Source organism: Vitis riparia, chromosome 19 (genome assembly GCF_004353265.1).
Source record: "Vitis riparia cultivar Riparia Gloire de Montpellier isolate 1030 chromosome 19, EGFV_Vit.rip_1.0, whole genome shotgun sequence".
Classification (NCBI taxonomy): Eukaryota; Viridiplantae; Streptophyta; class Magnoliopsida; order Vitales; family Vitaceae; genus Vitis; species Vitis riparia.
In genome coordinates, this window is record NC_048449.1 from 19,746,807 (window position 1) to 19,765,602 (window position 18,796).

The following is an 18,796-nucleotide window of genomic DNA, read 5'->3' on the forward strand; positions in this document are numbered from 1 at the left end:
TCATCAAGCATAACCATGCCATTCTGGTACAATCATCAATAAAAGTAACAAACCAACGTGAGCCACTCAAAGTTGGGACTTTGGATGGGCCCCAAACATCAAAATGTATAACCATAAAATGAAGCGGACTTTTATTCAAAATTAACGGAAACAAAGCACGATGACTTTTAGCCAATTCACAAATATCACAATGGAAACCAAAAATATCACTCTTTGCAAACAAACTAGGAAACAATTTTTTTAAATAACCAAAGGAAGCATGTCCCAGACATCGATGCCACAACCAAATTTCAAACTTTTTCTTCTCCTCCTCAGATCCATCAGCCATCAAGGCTTGTTGCAACTTATTTGAATCCTTTGACTGCAAGTCCAAGTAATAGAGTTTTCCCCGCTTAATACCACAACCAATCGTCTGTCTTGTTTGGATGTCCTTAATCACACAAAATTCAGGCAAAAAAATGACAATACAAGATAAGGCTGCAATAATTTGAGAAACTGACAAAAGATTGTAATCTAGAGATGGAACAACTAAAACAAAATCCAAATTCAAAGTATCAGTAAGAGTTAAGGATCCTTCCCCAATGACTGGGGTTGTGTTACCATTGGCTGTGGAAACAATTTTTTTGTGAGGAAGGTCTAAGGGGTGAAACCTGTCTAAAATCAAAAGTCATATGATCTGTAGCACCAGAATCAATTATCCATGCACTATTAATAACAGGTGTAAAAGTATTTAAAAACTTACCACCATGATCTGTAGCGGCTACCAATGCAGAGGCTTTCTCAACAACATTAACCTTTGTTTTTATTTCGGCAATAGTTGCAATCGAGGTTTTCTTGGAATCCTTCTTCTGTTGATCACGATTATTATCATTAATAACAAAGTGGTGATAGCCTAAACATGATCTAAAGGTCCATGGTTCAAACCCTCGGTTCCTCATTGTTTTCCTGGTCATACCAAGAGTCGTTGCTTTGAAATTGTGGGATATCCAGACTGGTGGGATGAATCTTATTGCAGTGAGTGCATTTGAAGGTTGACTTATCAATATTAGGGCTTGTCTTAGGATGCTTGATCGCTGTCGGACTACCATAGTGAAAAAATATCCAGGATTTCAATTTCATGGCTCTGATACCATCTTCAAATTGATAAATGATAGTTTTTTCATTAATTTTTTCATTCGCTCATGTACAAAGTATATATAAAGGGTAATCACCATTCTAAGAATGGGAAAGAATGATATAAGGAAAGAATGATATAAGAAAATAACAACTAATATCCTAATATCTCAACTTTCCTAATATCTCAATATTCCTAATATCTCAATATTCATAATATCTCAATATTCATAATATCTCAACTTTCCTAATATCTAAACATTCCTAATATCTCAACACTAAATGATATAAGGAAAGAATGATATAAGGAAAGCATTCCTAATATCTCAATAGAACTTTCCCCTATTTGATGTGGGATGTCACAAACACCCCCCTCCCCCATATAGACACAATGTCCTCATTGTGTCCCACGGGATTGTGAGGCTAAACAAACAAGCACCCTTATAGGCCTAAACAAACCCCATACCGAGGTCGGGGATCAACTCTAATGCCATTTGTAATGGCCCGCTCCCAACCGTGTAGATATTGTCCACTTTGTACCCAAATAATCCCCCCATATAGACACAATGTCCTCATTGTGTTCCATGGGATTGTGGGGTCAAACAGACAAACACCCTTATGGCCCCAAACAAACCCCACACCGAGGTCGGGGATTAGCTCTAATGCCATTTGTAATGACCCGCTCCCAACCGTGTAGATATTGTCCACTTTGTACCCAAATGAACCCCCCATATAGACACAATGTCCTCATTGTGTTCCATGGGATTGTGGGGTCAAACAGACAAACACCCTTATGGCCCCAAACAAACCTCACACTGAGGTCGGGGATCGGCTCTAATACCATTTGTAATGACCCGCTCCCAACCATGTAGATATTGTCCACTTTGTACCTAAATGAGCCCTCATGATTTTAAAACGCGTCTATAAAGTTAAGAGAAGTTCATACTTATATAGCGTCAAAAACTTTCCCCCTTATTCGATGTGGGATGTCACAAACATCCCTCATGCAAACACAATGTCTTCATTGTGTCAAATGTTTAATCTAAATAAACATTTAAAATAAAAACAATTTAAATTATAAAAATTAATACCATTTAATCTAAATTAATATGTGTCAAATGTTTCTCTTAACTTTTTGTTCCTTCTCTTAGCTCATTTTTAATGGTGGGTTCAAGTACGATCTATAGAGACTATTGGTGGTGAGAGAGATGAAGTATTAGAGCTTTTGAGGAATGTGATGTCTTTTTGGGAAAAATAAATAAGGATAGAAATGTCTAAATATGGTTACATCATAAAAGAATTAGAAGGTTGGATTAATTTTCCAATTTGACCTTCATTTTGAGTCTCATGTCCAAATAACCCAGACGTGTCTGCACCTCCCTTTCATTGAGAAGTAAAGAAATAGGCTGTGATATGTGAAACAAGACTTTCTTCTCTGCCATGTCCGAGGAAGACATACCTTGTAAATCTCCGTATGAACCTCGACCAAACCCTATCCCTAACCCTAACCCTAACCCTAGCCCTAACCCCAACCCTGACATTTCCAACGACGATGAGAACAACAATAGCATCAACACTTGCGAGTCCTTGGGCACAGCAATATCCTCCATGCTGGGCTCTGTAATTAGGGACTTCGATTCCAGAGCTGACGCCGTTATTCGAAGCCAGGATCACCTCTCTCTCGTCATTGATCGTCTCACCGGAGGTCCATATCTCAACTCTTTTTACTTGAGTTATACTTGCTTATACAATTATCGGAATTGGGGTTTTAATACTAAGGTTATATGGAATCAAATCCTATTTCCTTTTTCTCGCATCTTGATTGTTGTTTTTTGGGTTTCTGCTTTTGTCTAAATCTTCGTTTTATTTGGTTTATTTGATTTTGATTGTAAAATCTCCACATTTCACTCCTCCCTTGAAATTCAACCCCAAATTTCAATTTGTTACATGGATTATACTTGTTTTTATAATATGAATTTGGGTTTCCAATCAACAGATATTGGGAATTTGCATCCTGAAGTCGAAAGGAGCTAATAGAGACTGAATTCCAGTTTCCGTCAAATTTTTCCCATTTTATTTGGTTTATTCTCAAGGATCTGATCTGCCGGGGTTTGCTTTGCAGTTTCATAAATTTTTGTTTTTTCCCTTTAAATTGTATTTTTTTTTTCCTTGTATTTTTATTTAACCTTCCAGAGATTTCCTTTGAACTTTTCCTTGTATATAAGGAAGCAAACATTATGCTTCCTTATAAAATTAGAATTAGAATTTGAATTCCGTTTGTGCCAATGAACAGAAACTATGATTGAATTCTAATGACACAAGGTTCTTATAAAGAACGAGACTCAATTTTCTTTATTTCATTTCTTTGGGCTTTTTTTTTTGGTGGTGGTGGCGGCAGAGGAAGGGAGGGGTAGCTTTCTGTTTTATTTGGTTTATATTTAGGGTTTTATTATGGGGTTCATGAAAATGGACTTCTATCTTCTTCATTTCATGCCTTGGTTGTAGTTGTTAGTAACTGTTATGTAGGGTTTGTTAATAGACTTTGATGGCTTTTTTTTTCTTTTTCAAAATTTGGGTCAAAGATTGTTTTCCTTTTGGTTAAGAAGAATAATTTAGGGTTTGGAGATGTGGAATTTAAAAATAAGTGTGACGCAATTGCTAAATTTGACTGAATTTTTTTATGCCCCATTTTATAAATGATTAGAAGTCCTTCAAACTGGAAAGCCTCTGTTCCTGATTAATTATTATAATTGTAATTAGGTAAGAAATGGAACTTTTATGTTTTTGAAGGTCTAAAATTCCATTCATGAGAAAATGCTTTCATAACAACAACACTGGAGCACATTCTGGAACTCTGAAATAACAGTGGCTCATTTACAATTCTTATTGTTGGTTCATCTTCATCCTACAAATCCCTACATATTTATTTTATTCTTGCGTATTTTTTCAACATTTTAAATTGAAATGTTGGAAAGGTTTTTTATGGTCAGCTAATGGGACATGCTTTCTAATATATAATATTTATGGTCTTTGAAAAGGGGAAGTTTGAGGGTTTATTAAGGATTGGGATTTGGATCGGCTATAGTTCAAGTCAGCTTTGTCATGTTTAGTTTCTTATTTGTCACACATCTAGTTCAAATTGTGGAGAAATGAGGGTGGTGGCATTTAACTCAACATTTCAAAAAGCTAATTATGAGATCTTTGAGAAAAAACATATAAAGTTAAAAAATATGGCCAGAAGACGCTGCTGTATCTGATATCAGCCTTTACTTATGGAATGAAAGTTGTTTGATGCTCACATAGTAGCCTGAGTGGGGTTAGGGAGCCAAAATGGTTCTGTAACACAAGGAACTAGATAGGCTTTTCTTGATGCTAGCCTCTAAGTCATTGATATAATTAGAATCTAAATAATTGGATGCTGAATCATTGCAATGTGCAGGAACTTGCTAAGTGGCATAGATGTATAAAATTCTAAGTAGCAATGTCATGGATCAAGTCACATATTCTATTGAGAGTCAAGATTCTGTAGTATTACCTTTTTCCCTTTCTTATATCTGAAAATCCTCCTTGCTAAAATTTGTTGAAATCGATTAACTTTGATATCTTCTATTATTTCTGCAGAGCTTGATAAATTATTAGAAGATGCACCCTTGCCATTCATTATGCAACATGCTGCCAAGATTTCTGGTGTTAGAAAGAGAGTTTCATCATTGAATTCACTTCTAAAATCTATACAGCGCCGTGTTGATAATATCGATGGAATGCTATCCATGGGATTGGCACATGGTATCTATCATTCCCTACATATTTGTTGTTCTGGTTTTTGTCTCATGCTATGATATTTGCCGAGTTTCTATTGATTATCTGCTTCCTCTTGAATGATATATATATAGTTATCACTGCAATATGATGTATTGGTGCTATGGTGCAGTGTGCAATTGAAGTTCTTTTATATTACTATGAGCATTTCAATAAGTAGTTCTCAATCTTGTGTCAAATCTTGGTGCTGGTTATAGCGATCAATGAAGATAGATATTTTTTTTGAAAGGCAAATAAAGTGAGTATATAATGTAGAAGGCGCCGAAAGAAATAGTGTACCAAAGTACATAGAACATATACAATGGGTGCCAAAAGACATACCCAAAAAAGTGGGAACACAAAACTACTCCCTCCCTTGGTGAGAACTTAATCAATCAACAAAATCAATTAAAGATCTTGAACCTTTATCGATGTAAAACATAATCATAGTAAAAAATTACTAAGGAAAGTGTTTTTCAGTCTTTGGTCAAATTGCTCCTTGTTTTCAAATGATCTTTTGATTCTTTTCCTTCTATAATATCCCAAAAAACAAATGCACAAAGGAACAACTCTACATGCATTTTTTTTGTCTTTTTCGCACAAAAGAGTCATGTTAAACTAAAGAGTCTCTTTGACCATGGAATATAGCACACAAGCTATTCCAAACAAAGAGAACAACTGTTTACTAATGACTACCCTTTCCAGTTTTCAGTTGTCTAGTCGCTTAAGTCTACCACCCACCCCTATTTTGATATGGCTAAGTCATGTGGTATCTCCATAATCTTTGTCCTTTTAAAATTTTACCCTCCTTCATTACCTACAAAAAAGGAGCCTCTATCATTAAAGAGATCCCAATCCTTCTTAATGACTTTCCATAGCCTAACTCCATCCTATCTCTTACTTCGCATGAATGTCACCCTCCTTTTTCTTGCCCATGTTTTTCATTTATAACTTGCTTCCAAAAGCCTTCTATTTTTGATGCATATCACCAACTCCACTTATAAAGAAGGGCCTTGTTAGGCGAATAGAAACATCTAACACAAAAGCCCCCTTTCCTCTTATCAGTGCAAACAATCATCCACATCACTAAATATGATTTTTTCTCTGGAGCCCCACTTTCTTAGAGAAAATCTCTTTGAATCTTCTCTAGCCCTAATTTGACTTTCCTTGAAATGTTGAACAATGACATAAAATGTATGGGCAAGATGGATTATGTGCTCCATATCAAATTAAGCCTTCCCCCTTTGGAGATGTTTTATCTTTTCCACATTGCTTGTCTTTTACAAAACCACTCTTCCGGTTTATCCCATGCTGCCCCTGATTTAAAAGGACATCCAAAGGTGTACCTAAGTAAGTAGATGGAAGCTATCCCACCTTGCAACCTATCTTAGAGGCCAATTCCTCCATGTTATCCACTCTTTGAATTGGAATTAACTCACTCTAATCTAAGTTTATTTTTGGCTCTAGGATGACTTCAAACCTCATAAGTAACCAACATAAATGAATCATCCGATCTTGAGACACTTCCAATCAACATAAATGGTCATGTCACATTTTTGGGGTTCCCTTTGATTGTGAAGGCCTAATATCCATTTTTGGGTATAAAGATTGTGCAAAAAACTGGAATTTCACTCAATGTTTTTAGAAAAAGAGTTCATTCTATCTAGAAATGATATTTTTAAAAAAAGAAAAAAATTTACAATTTTTTTATATTTATTATAAATTTTACAGGATTATGAACTGAATAAAACTTGGTTTTTTTTGCTTCATTTCAAAGAAACTTCAAAATTAGTTTTTTCATCCCAAGAGGGTCCCTTATCATTCCAATGTGATGTAACCTCACCGCTAGAAGCCCTTGCAAATTATCTTGGATTTTACTGTGAGAATAGGTTAAGAACCCCATCCATTTGTGGCTAATATTCTCCTCTTTATCAATAATTCATAATTCTTTGAAGAGGCTTTCGTTATGGAAAAGATAACACCTCTCAAAAGGGGGAAGACTCACTTTACCTTGCAATACCCTATCCAGTTTACCAATCTATTTTATGTCTTTATTCTCCATCCTAAGAATTGCGAGATTGAGATTAGAGAAGATTGAAAGGGATTTTTTTGTGGGAGGAGGGGCCGTAGAGAACAAAATGCACTTAGTCAAGTGGTTTTCCATTTGTAAAGAAAAATCGAAAGAAGGACTAGGTGTTCACTATCTTTCTTTGCTTAATAAGGCCCTTCTTTGCAAATGGTGTTGGCGCTTCTCTAGTGAAAGATATTGGTTGTGGAAGAAAATCATAAAGGGAAAGTTTAGGGAGAAAGAAGGGGGTTGGAGGTTAGGAGTGGTGAGAGAGCCCTATGGATGGGGTTTGGAAAGAGATTGGGAAGCAATGAGATTTTTTTAATACGAAGATTTCCTTTGAGATGGGTAATAGGAGTAGAGTGAAGTTTTGAAAAGCTAGGTGGTGTAGTGAGCAACTTTTATGTGAGATTTTCCCATTGTTTGCCCTTTTTGACTTGAAGGAGGCATGAGTAGCTGGTTTTTGGGAACAAAGTGGGGAAAAAAGAAATTCGAACTTTCATTTTGTTAGGAATTTGAACAATTAGGAGTTGGGTATCATGGAGAGGTTTCTTTCTAAGCTCTAAGGACAGACAATGAAGAGGGAGAAGGAGGATAAAGTAGTGTGGAAGGAAGATAGCAAAGAGGTCTTTTTTGTAAGAGTGCTTTACTCATTGTTGGAGACAAATTATACTGCCCTTTTCCCTTAAAAGATAATTTGAAACTTGGGGATTCCTTTGAAGGTGAGCTTTTTTTACTTGGTAGGCTTGTTGAGGAAAGGTTTTGACAATGAATCAGCTTCAAAGAAGAGGGTGGAAGTTGGCTAATAGGCGTGCTTTGTGTAAAGAGGAGTTGGAGTCCATTGATCATATCCTTCTTCATTGTGACTAGGCAAAAATTTTACGGTAGTTGGTGTTCTTCATTTTTAGTGTTCAATAGGTTTTATCTGAGTAGATTAGAGATACTCTCCTAGGGTGGTATGACCTTTTTTGTAGATAGAAGGTGTATTAAGGCTTGGAGAGTTGCTCCTCCTTGTATTTTGTGGATGATATGGAAGGAACGAAATAAGAGATTCTTTGATTGTAAGGAATTGTTTAATTAAAGGCTAAAAAATATTTACTTTAACGATTTCTCTATGTGGGTTAGGGTGTATATAGACAATGGGTATACATGTATAGTTGATTGCATGGATTGGTTGGGGCTTGGATGAGGGGGGAGTATTTTTTGTATGTTCCCTCTTTCCTATTTTTTTCCCAAGTGCACTTTTTATATATCCTGTATACTCTTGTGTGCTTTTAGTGCTTATTAATACATTCTCTTCCCTATCAAAAAAAAAAAAAAAAAAAAAAAAAAAAACACCAGAACCACGCCTGTTCTAATTCTTTCATTGATGATTGGTAGGCATTGAGACCTATAAAAAAATAAAAAAAAATAAAATTGAAGATCAGTAGGCAATGATGAGGCAAAGAAAATTTCCCTTCCATCAGTTCTTTAATTCTTTTATTTTTATTTCATGATTTTGTGAATATTTGGATTAAACTGCAAGCTTTATTGTCCATTAGCTTTGTGCTTGAGTTCTGATTTTTAGGTACAAGATAAATTCAAGGCATTTTTAACTTCAAACTCATCAGATGATTTAGTTCATTTAGGATCTAACTGGGGAGCAGAGCTTTGTAAATATCAGTTTTTCTTTGGAACCTTAAATTTTCCTTGTTCATTGAATTAGTACCAAATCTAAGCAAGCAATTATGTTAGGTTATCTTCTAAGAAAACTAAAATAGTGGTGCTGAATAAATTTTCAAACCTAATTCAGCTACCAAAGATGGTGGATTGAGGTTTAGGTAACACCTGGGCTATGGTTCCACTGGAGGTTGTAGGCATTTAATGGAAGAAGGCATAGAAGGTAAAATGGATGCTTCTACATGAATTGTTTTTGACCTCACATTAATTGTGACCGGAACTATTAATTCATATGCTGTTGATACTCCACTGTTTTCGAGATGACCCTTTCAAATCCAATTGTTATATGTGCTTCATGGATGAATGTCTGCCTTTTCTCCCTAACATGGATGTTAGGCATGTGTTCTAAAATAAAAAATTTATAATTTAGCTGTACATTACCATACTAGTAGAGGTATATAGTGATGCCCACAATCTTTTAATTTATTAATAAATCTAGTACTGTGCTGCACCTGTGCCTGCATTATTAATATTTTATTGTCAAGGATAATGAAGAACTGAAAATTATGTTGACCTTGGATGCAAATGTTGTGTTTAAGTCTTTCTCTCTCTCTCTCTCTCTCTCTCACACACACACACACACACACACACTCACACCCTGCATCTTGCTTTCTGTTAGAAAGGGTGTCCATTCTCTTTCCTGAAAATTATGGACATGTGTATGTTCTCTGAATTTTGTACTGTTGCTCACGATATTATGTTCAATGCAATAGTCTGGATCATTGTCATCTCATGATTTTCTTGTTGGTGATTCATATTCTGGAAAACTATAAATTTGATGTTCTTTGCAGAGAAAACAATCACAGCAAGTTCTGGACATTATTAACATTCATATCTATGAGAGGTATTTCTCAATCATATTTTTCATCTCTTCATCCTCTGAAATTTTTTTAATTATAATGCACTATACAATGAAGCTAGATGTTCCTTGAAAAATTTTCATGTCAAATAGTAGTTTGAATTTTGTTATCTGAATTCAAATTCATGAATGAATCTTTGTTATGTGCTTGATCCATTATTTGAGCTAACCCTTTTTATTTGATGAATTTATTCACTTTTATTATTTGTTTATTTCTTTACATTTTTTTGGCTTCAATACATCCCACATCTTCAGATGGTATTATTTGACCAAACTTCCCCTTTAATGGCCCAGCTTCATGGAGAATAAAAATCCATGGATTAAAAGTCTAAGCTTTGTGTGTAGGAGAGTTTTTTAAATGGTAAAATCAACATTTTAAGGTTAAACACAGGTTCCAAGGATGCTTGGATAGACCTCCCAAACTGGACCCCACTTTGTAGGTTGATTTATCTATGTTTTGGGAAAAAGTAGGGGAGACTCCTACACATGACAATAATACTTGTGCTTCTACTTCTCCTATTGCTCAAAAGTAGAAGTTAAAAGCTAGGCCAAACCAACACTATGTTTCTTCACCTTGTAGACCTTAGGGGTATTATGGAGAATTGGGAGATCCATGTTGAGCCTTGTATTTTGTATTTAACAAGTTTTTGTGGTATTCATGACTCTAATGCTCCAAACTTATTATATGATTTTAAAAAATTGCATTACTGTTTTAATTATAAAAACCTGGAATTTTGGAAAGTAGAGGCAAAACCATAATAAAGAATGCATATGGAATAAGAAGATCCAAAATTATTAAAGCTGAGCTCAAATCCTAATATGCAGGTTAAATTATGGCTATAGGTTTACCTATTCAAAGAAATAAAATGAAATGAGCCAGCAAAGAAAAAGGGTTGCCTTGAAATGATACCATTGATGGTTTAAAGGAAAGCAAAAGAATGAAAAATGAGAGATGGAAAAACAACAATATAGGGCTCTATTTGAAAATTGTTCTTGAAAATAATTTTCTGTTTTAAAAGATAGTTTTTTAAATTACAAAACAAGTTTGGCAAACTTTTGACAAAAAACAATATTTCAAGAATTTGTTTTGAAAACAAATTGTTTTGGAGAAAATTTTTGAGGTGTTTCCAACTTTCGTGTGTGTGTGCGTGTACAATGTTTTGAGCAACAAATGAAAATTCGGAGAATACTTTAAGAACTTTTACATTATATATAACTGTACAATACCTTCATGGAGAATAAGCAGAGAAAACCATTTTTCATAGTTACATTTCTAAACAGAATTTTATTCTTAAAAACTAGTGAGAATTATTTTTTAGAATTGTTGTCAAAAACTGTTTTTGAAAATGTTCCTAAACAGGCTCTAGGTTTTTTGCTGACACCTTGGATATATAGTAGCACCTTCTACAATATGTGTATGTATATATATGTGTTCAAGGATATTCCTGCTATGAAATAGCATCGAATGTAAGTAAAGATATGGAAGGTTTCTGATGCCGGAATTTATTGACAACAACAGTGGTAGAAAAGCCAGTTTCAAGTTCAATCAGGACTGCTCTATTTGTCGGCATGTAACATGTTTTGCCTTCTCAGTTGAGCTTGTTAGAAAATATCTTTTGACTACCACTTGCTCCAAAAGCTTAAGCTGACTGAGGGCTTGGGGTTCTAGAAATGGTCTGAGCCAAGACTTACAGGGAATCACAACTGTGATACCTCGTGAGATTTATTTAGCCCAAAATCTTAAACTCTTGAATAGACCAGTATCATATCTCAAACTAATGACTTTGGAGGTATTTTCCCTGAGCCCTGCCTCAAATTTACCCTCTGGTGTGCACTATAGTTTCTTGTAGATGCAAATGTATTGATTGGAAGATTTGTGATCTTTGTACACAAATAAACTTTCAGGTTTCTTGTAATATGAGATGCAAATTGTTTGTCAATTTAATGTTTCCAACCTGCAAGGACCAAATACTAAGAAGAATGGGAAGATAATGTTCCAAGACGTGATCAGGCAGTCTGGTTATAAATGTGAACTCTGACAACAAAGAATTGGTTTCCATTTCAACAGCTTGGAAATGGACCTTAACCAGCTGACATGATAGCAAAAGCGGCTTTATAACCTGAACAATTCTATTTGGCTTCGCTTGATTTAGTTGTTTAATTTGATTTGGGTTTCTTATTGTCTAAAGGAAGGGCCCAGTTATCAAAACCCTGGAGGAAATCTTTTTATTCCCAGATCTTGTATGATTGATTTGTTCTCTTTCAATTCAATTGATGTTTTATTGGTGAGGTTTTGTATGATTATGTTTTAGCTATGTTTCTTTTAAGGCAGGTGACTTTTCCCCTGGTAGAATTGGGTGAAATGTTAGTGAAGAAGGATAATAATTTCTCTCATTCATCAACAAAGGAATACAATTTGTATAGCTTTACAAAGAAAGTAATTGAAAAAGAAATCCTATAAAATCAAGTAACCCTAGGAAATCATGGGTTAAATACACAAAATATAGAAAATAACTAACATATAGGAAGTCTCTACATGAACTAATATAATGAGAATTTTCTTATTATAAGAGATTTTGGTCAAATTTCCTTTATTCATAGATATTTTTCATCCCCAACTTGCCTATAATTGTCCTAGTGACAAGCAAGTTCCTACCACCTCCTCCTTGTGGAAACATAGGGAGTGAACATAACTCTAGTATTCAGTTTTTTCTTGACGAAATGTCGATTCATTTCATCATGTTTAGTCTGATTCATTTCATCTAGGCTAGGTAGTACCTCCTTTGGACTTCCTCTAGATTACCATGTAAAACCATGGGGTTTCAATTGAGTAACAAAGGCTTGATGTAAGGATAACAAAGTTGCAAATGAGATACTGTGTGCATTGTCTTTTACCATTTCTAAGAGCTGTGGGTAAATGGAGTTCAAAAAGAACGTTAGGACTTGAATCAGTTTGGCTTTGCTACCTGATGAAAAACTCAGTACTCACCATGGATCAACAGCTTGATCATGTAGGGCTTCTTGGACCAGTAGATTCCACTTTGAATAGACCTTGAGTGAGAAAGTGTGATCCTCCCCTTCCTTCTCTTGTATTCTATTTGGCAAGGGCTCAATATTAGGTTCAATTTCAAGTTCAAGATGTATATGCTGGTTTGGTGGCAAAGATTTGTTGTGCAAGTGGCATGCTAAGATCAACTTTAAATTGTTGTGGTGTTTTGGAACAAAGAAATTGATGAACAAAAACCTCTTTTCGAAAATAAGGTGAAAAGTTTGATTGAAGTATTCTTTCCCATTATTAGATCTCAATGTTTGAATCTTTGCATTAAACTGGGTATAGATCAATTTATGAATATAGGAAAAACTATGTTAATTTTCTATTTTTATTTCAAAAAATAAACCAAGGTGACTCTAATACGGTCATCAATGAAAGTAACAAACCACTTTGCACGAGAAACATTTTGAAGGGGTTTGAAGGAGATGTAAGACATCAATATGAGTTAAATTGAAGGGGTTTGAAGTTCTTTACCTAAAGGAAAAGTTCGGTGATGGTGTTTGAGAAGTTTACAGACTTCACCATGAAAGCCAAGATTATCTTGATTTTCCAAAAACACAAAGTAAACATCTTTCCCTGAAGTTTGTTTCTCGTGTCTCTTAAGTTCATTGCGATAGCCTATAGCTATGCCACTCTGCATCTTTTATCTCCTGATTTTCATCTCATTGCTCTATGCCTCTTATCATTATTGTTGGGTTTATAGGCTGCAATTGTATTTACTTCTTGAGAGCTATTCTACAACATCACCATTCTACGTCTTTCTTCTCCCCCCTCGTGATTGAAAATAGCCCTCTTAAAGAAGGAAAAGACTCTCCCAAGCACTTCAACTCCTGAGCCAGCTCAAGACAAGTGAGATTAAAAAATTCTTTCCCTTTCAACAAGCTTTTGTAACTTTGCTGTCATATCCTTGCGACATTCCATATTAAACTTTGACCCAAATCCCTCTGTGTTATAAGTTATAACTACTCAAATTACAAATAAGTTACCTTGCTGGGTAGCTCAACTCTTGCATTTGATCTTCATTAATGTGAGCTATTATATCCACCTTTGGATAAGTTCGTGAAAGGGTCTTAAATCTCCAATGGAATGGTAATCTCAGCTTAGGTTAGGTTACATTGAATTCCAAAGCCAAGACACTATCATAGTCTCTTAACATTCCAAGAAATAAACTTGGGATCATCCTTGCTCTCTTCAAGTCCGGTGAGATGATGCAACTTCCCTTGGCCCTTCAATGAAAATTCTGACAGATTTAGACCATTTCAAAAGGGAAAGGGAATTGGGAGAGACAACATAATTTCTTCTTCCATTCATTAGCTGTTTTCAATGTCATGGAAACCCCAAAATGGAATGCACAATATTTCTACTTTGTAGGGTTTTTCCTGGTGCTGCTTTTAGGAAAGCTTAAGATTATTTTGGAAATAGTTTCCTAAGCATTAAAAGTTCTTTTCCTTTTGTTTGGGTGCCAATTAGGCAGCTCCATGTGGATAAAATACGAAAGACAGCACACTATACTAGCATGCCACAATAGCACAACGTGAGGAGAATTAGTCAAATTAAAATTGCAAATAAGCCATGTCATCTATAAAAAGTGGCAGGTGGCCTGAGGAATAGTTGGGAGAAAATTTAGGAATCATTTATGGGATACCATGTGAGGTGATAAATATTTGGTTGGGCGGCCCAGGTGGATGGTGATGACATCTAATTAATGGAGAGGTTAAGAGGGTTTATCCATATCAACAAATAGACAGGAAGTTGAGGAAAATTTGGGAGAATAGGCAGCCCATTAAGCCATATGGTTTGTGCACCTAATTGAATTTCAGATTAGTGTAAACCCAATAAGTATTTTGTATTGTTTCAGAGCTGCGTTTATTTCAATAATATACCTTATGACAGTGCTTTTGCAAGTGCTTTTTGTGGAAGCATTTTCTCTCAAAATAAGAGTACGTTTGGTAGTGATTTTAGGAAGTGTTTCTAATTTTTCTAAGTATAAAATTTTTCAACTATTACAAATGGTAGAAACAATTCCTAGAATCACTGTCAAATGCACTCTTAATTGTGAGATAATCTTTCATTAAGTGTTTCTATTGGAAACACTATAAGTAATTCTTTACTTTATAAAAATGCTTTCTAAATTTTATCGGTTGATTTTTTTCAAAAGTACTTTTTAAGTTGGAAGCACCTTTTAAATATATCATCAAATGGAGTAAAAGCCTAGACTGTGATTAATAACTATTTTCAAAACAATTTTAGAAAAACAATTTTTTAAAACAATTTTTAAAAACTGTTCTTTGATATTTTGTAAAACAAATGTCAATATGAGGGCTTAAAATATTTTAAACCTATTTTCTATGTTTCTAAAAATGTTTTAAAAAATAAGTTTTATATGTAATGTTTTATTTTTAATCATTATTCATATTTGTATAATTATTTTTTAAAACACCCTTTAGAAAATACTTAAAAGCAATTTAAAATAACCAAAAAATGTTATATAAAAAACACCATATTTTCTATATTTGAGAATAGAGAACAATTTTCTATTTTTTAATTATCAAATTTGTATTTTTGTTTTTTTGAAGAACTAAAAACTGTTTTTTGAAAACATTTATCAAACAAACCTTGATTTTCTTACACTTATTCTACATACTTGAAATCTCTTATTGAAACCCATTTGGATGAATTTATAGGAAAGAGAGTAATTTTACATGGTGGTTGAATTACGGAATTTTCCCTTTTTGGGAAACCTTCCATTTGTTGGCTGAGGTAGAGATTTTGGGGAATGGATTTTGTTTAGATGAACTTCATATTGACTTCTTGTTAGTTGTTATTACAGAATCCAGGAAACCCTTATTTTATTTTCATCAACTAGCATATTTCTCATTCTTTTATCCTCTATCTTGACCCTATTAACCACTAACCTCACTCCCCAAAGGTTCGACACCTAATATTTCTTGAGTTCTATAAATTTAAAATCTTTACACCTCTTGAAACTGATTACACCTGACATACAATACTGAGCACACAAGAATTTCATATTTTATTCCATTTATTCAGAGTTAGGACTTTTTATATTTATTATGTCTTATATTCCATTGAAGATTCAAGGTTAACACTATAGATGACATTGATAAATATAGGAGGATTTAGAAAGGCTAATAATTCTAACCTATGACATAATGAGGTCTTCACGGCATTTTACTTGAGCACAAGATTTTCATTTTGAAAAAAAAAAATCTGATTGAGTGCTCAAACACTCGAATCTAGCGTTTAAGTAGTACTTGAGAGTGCTCAAGTGCTTCGCTCAAGCATTGGCAACGAGCGCTCAAATGCCCATAACTAGCACTCAAGTGTTCAAAAATAATAATAATAATAATAAATAAATTATAATTTATAATTCTTTCTATTTTTTGAAAGCGGTCTTTGGAAACTTTTGAATTCCAGTTCACTAAGGTTTCATGCCTATAAATATTATGTCTTAAAAATCTTTTTCTTTTGATGCCGATTTTTGGAAAAAGAGTTGTTAGCCTTTCTCTTATCTCAATACTTTCAAATAGTTTGTGAATCTTTCCCTTGTATTTATGAGAGAGATTTGCATCTCCTCAAGGCATTGAGGTATACGTATGGTATTACATTGAGGATATGAAGATTAGTATAGATATTGGGGTGTAAGATTTAAGGATAACATTTGTTAAGTATATACTTTTATTTCAATAGTGGATTTTTGTATTATGGTTTCTAGATCTCATGATTTTGACATTCACAAAGTGGAAAACTTGTGAGTAATTTTTCACATAATATCTATGTTATATGGCTAAATTTCTCTACTTCATCTCTAATTCTTAAAGAAAAATTTTAAAAATAAAAATTTGGACTATAAAAAAAAAAAAGAACTATATATTCACCCCTCTTTGGATAGGTTTACAACAAGATTTATAACTTTCAATATCGACACTAACTTGGGGCATCAAGGAGTAGATCATAGATGATGAACAAGAAATAATGCATCTCAATTCTTTCCTTTACAAAACCTCTATATATTTGTGTTTGGGACTAACTAACATTAAACATGAACACTAAGCCTTGTGCACCTAATTTTGATGTTGAAATATATTTAATTTGTTGAGGAGTTTCATTTACACTTGGTGCATTAGGTGCTATTATTAGATTGTGAAGTTTGAATTAGTTTTGTTGTGCTTCGTTTGGGATGACATGGGTCAAGCTATCTGGTTAGCTCGGAGGAGTTGAACTCCTATTATATATTTTAAACCTTTTGCTTTTGAGAGTGTGGTCACAATTAAGAGATTTTTTTTAGAGCTTCATCATTGTACTCATTTTCTTTTGATTAATAGATTGTTGAGTATTGGTATGCACTCCGTGGATGTAGAGATCACATTGATAGTCGAAACCATGTTAAAAATCTCATGTTCTTCCTTATTTTTTGTTCGTATATGTGCGTGATTTGGTTAAAAACTATGCCATAGATGATGACAGGAGATGATGCATCTAATGCTTAATTTCCTTTACAAAACCTCTATATATAGAGATGCTTCTTTATCTCATAGGTCTTTATTTTATGATCATCACCTAAGGAATATTATAAACCCAATTCTTTATTAACTAGATTCAAAATCCTATATTTTAAAGAAGAAAGAAAGGATATTGTTTTACGAGATTTCCTATGTAAATTCTAATAGAATAAATTTTGGATTAGGAATGTGATACAACTTTGGAAATACCTTGTCTTCCTTGTCATAAGCATATTTATTTTGTAAATTTAATTTTCTTATTGACATATATTAGTTTTGTTTAGATTCAACTCATGTCTACTTTCATCTCATGAATTTATACTCCATATACAAATTCATCTTTATCTTGCAACTATTTTCTCCATGGTCATCTCCTATGGATTGTAAACTACTTTCATCTCATGACTTTGTACTCCATATATAGACTTATCTTTATCTTGTAACTATTTTATCCATGGTCATCTCCTATTGATTGTAAACTCATCAAGTCTTTGTTAGATGATAAATCCTATATTTTAAGAATAATATTCTTTTTACATAAATTCAAATAAAATTGTCGGAAAGTGTCCTAAATTCTTAATTGGTAAAAATTCAGTATTTTGTTAGAAGTATTTTTGTAAATATTTTAGGCCATGAGGGGAAAAGGCTATAAGATGAAGATGGGCTTGTAAAAGACTACACAATGTGGATATCGTGGTTCATGGTATTGATACAAGGAGTGAGGAAACATAAGATATTTCGAGAACCTAATAGTTGTATTTAGTTCAGTCCTCTATAATATTCTTAATGGTATGGTGAAGAGATTCTCCCTCTTCCGTAGATATAGGTATGATTGACCGAATGACATTAAAACCCCGTGTATCTTTGTGTAGATTATTTAATCTTTATGTTCTTGAACTAACATTGTTTGCATTAAAAGCTTTCGTTAATGCAACAAAAATAAACTTTGAATAAAGAACTAAAGCATAATTCAATAAAACTAATTATCCATATAGTTTAGAAGGTTAAGCTCTTCCAAAAGGGTATATAATAACAACATTTGAAGAAGATAGTACAGATCACAAAAGGGTTTTATTGACCACTAGAATATTTTTTATTTTTCTTCAACAATATAGCTAAGTTGAAAAGTACATTATTTAATACTTCCTTTTACTACAACCATATTTAGAAAAACTCATTGGCATCTTCAAGCTTTGCATGGTGTATAAAGGAATAGCTTGTACTATCAATGGCCTTAAAGTAATCCTGAAGCTTCAATTTCCACCCCGCCGGTCTGTGCTACACACCCCTTATCAGTTACCTCTTTACAAGTTTTCTTGCTTACCCTCTCAAGTAGGATATTTACCCCAAGTTTTTTCCCAAGATTTTTTGTGAGAGGTATTCCCGCCTTTCTATTGATTGTGTTTTCTAGTCTAGTTGACACATTTGCGGAGCAAAAAATTTTAGACTTCAACAAGTTCACCTATTGGCCTTCCAGACAAAACTCTTCCATACAATCCCTACTCCCACCTGTTCCATAGATGTCATTGCATTATATTTCATAAAATTATGAGAGCAGGGGTGTCACCAAACTTGAAACTATTGATAATTATGTGGTTTGGAAGTAAAATACAAGCAATAGAACTGTTGACAAAGTCATTAGTCCTGCAGAAACCCACATGAAG

The 18,796-nt window shown here is 33.8% G+C and overlaps 1 protein-coding gene across 4 annotated transcripts; it reads left to right on the forward strand.

The window, feature by feature from the left end:
• Positions 1-2,436: 2,436 nt before the first annotated feature.
• Positions 2,437-13,558, forward strand: LOC117909446. 4 transcript variants are annotated; one of them, XM_034823491.1, is made up of 4 exons: positions 2,437-2,818; positions 4,735-4,899; positions 9,490-9,542; positions 13,313-13,558. In XM_034823491.1, the coding sequence occupies exons 1-3, from the start codon at positions 2,554-2,556 to the stop codon at positions 9,522-9,524; spliced, it is 465 nt and encodes a 154-aa protein (XP_034679382.1). In that variant the 5' UTR covers positions 2,437-2,553; the 3' UTR covers positions 9,525-9,542; positions 13,313-13,558. The 4 variants fall into 4 exon arrangements, with proteins under 4 accessions (XP_034679382.1, XP_034679383.1, XP_034679380.1 ...); XM_034823489.1 differs by lacking the exon at positions 13,313-13,558 and adding an exon at positions 11,463-11,855 and having other exon boundaries at positions 2,438-2,818; XM_034823490.1 differs by lacking the exon at positions 13,313-13,558 and adding an exon at positions 11,520-11,855 and having other exon boundaries at positions 2,438-2,818.
• Positions 13,559-18,796: the final 5,238 nt, after the last annotated feature.